The 1124-nt window shown below is 51.7% G+C and overlaps 1 protein-coding gene across 1 annotated transcript, besides 2 other annotated features; it reads right to left on the bottom strand.

Annotated features, from left to right (window-relative positions):
- On the bottom strand, positions 1-437 carry Tc00.1047053463279.9 (UDP-Gal or UDP-GlcNAc-dependent glycosyltransferase, putative; the record flags this gene model as incomplete). The annotated part of the gene is made up of 1 exon (XM_799081.1): positions 1-437. A coding segment is annotated over one exon (437 nt), but the record flags the coding sequence as incomplete, so codon positions are not given.
- Positions 1-1124: part of a sequence feature (areas merged during assembly that could not be assigned to a particular haplotype. This can correspond to areas where the two haplotypes were merged or to regions with more than two copies in the genome that were merged during assembly.) that runs on past the window's edge.
- Positions 947-975: a sequence feature (AT_rich).

The raw sequence follows: 1124 nt of genomic DNA on the forward strand, positions 1-1124 counted from the left end.
GAGCGCAGCACCCTCAAGCCCCGTCGCAAAACAGGACTGTACTCGCTCGGCTCATTCGCCACTTCCGCCGACAACTCATCCACGCGAGCGGCATCATGCCTCGTCATTTCATGCACATCGCGTAGAAGGTTGGGAAGAAGATCGGGTGAAAACACTACGTCGCTGTTTGTCACAAAAACAAGAGGCACTTCCTCGCGCGGCAGCGAGAGTGCAAGTCGTGACCCGATGTTCACCGCAGCGCTGTACCCGATGTTTTCCGGGTGACGACTCACAACCAGGCGTCCGGACCACCCATAGACCCTCTCGAGCTCCTGCAGGCACAACGACAGCATCGCCTCCCGCCCGTTCTGCACCAAAACCAACAGCCGGATGGGCACACTGATGTTGCACATCATCCTCCGAAATTCCATCAGATCGAGCATCAGCGGGACCACCATCAACGGGATAGCGACCGTCCCGTTATTATTTCCCCCAGCCGCCGTGTCGTTGGATCCACCAGAAGCCTTTCCCCGACGCAGTGGATATAGTCCGCCCTGGTCGGATCAGCACCAAACCATACGTGGGATCGTCGCCAAGTAGGGGCTCCACTCCAAAAAAAAAAAAATATCAAAATGGACAACAAATTTAATGTGAGAAGAAAGATAAAGCATCCTTTCCGAAATGGGTCGTGGCCTCGGTTTTTTAAACTGCGTGTAACTCCGCGCATACCCCGTTGGAGGCAAAGCCAAGGGAGCATCTCCTGAAAGAAAGCAAAAAAAAAGTAAAAAAGAAAAAGAAGGTGCGCAGGAATGGCTCCGTGTCAATGTGTAAAAAAAAAGATTCCTTCCAGCGCAATGGCCACGCATGGATAACGTCCTTGGCCTTCCGTCCGCACAAAAAGGCTCGAGTGCCCCAACAAAGCCCTCCATGCGGGAAGGCTATCAGAGACACCGCAAACCGCACCAGGTAAAAAAAAAAAAAAAAAATCAAATAAATGAATCGATAATGAAACCCAGCGCCTCAGCGTGTCTTCTGCAACACCACTCGTCATCACAAAATATTTAAAAAGCAAAAATGCGGGAAAAGGGAGGGACCGAACGGAAGCACAAGCCCACCATCAAAGGTGATGGGTTTTCCAAAGCCGC

Source organism: Trypanosoma cruzi, assembly GCF_000209065.1.
Source record: "Trypanosoma cruzi strain CL Brener chromosome Unknown tcruzi_1047053463279, whole genome shotgun sequence".
Lineage (NCBI taxonomy): Eukaryota > Euglenozoa > Kinetoplastea > Trypanosomatida > Trypanosomatidae > Trypanosoma > Trypanosoma cruzi.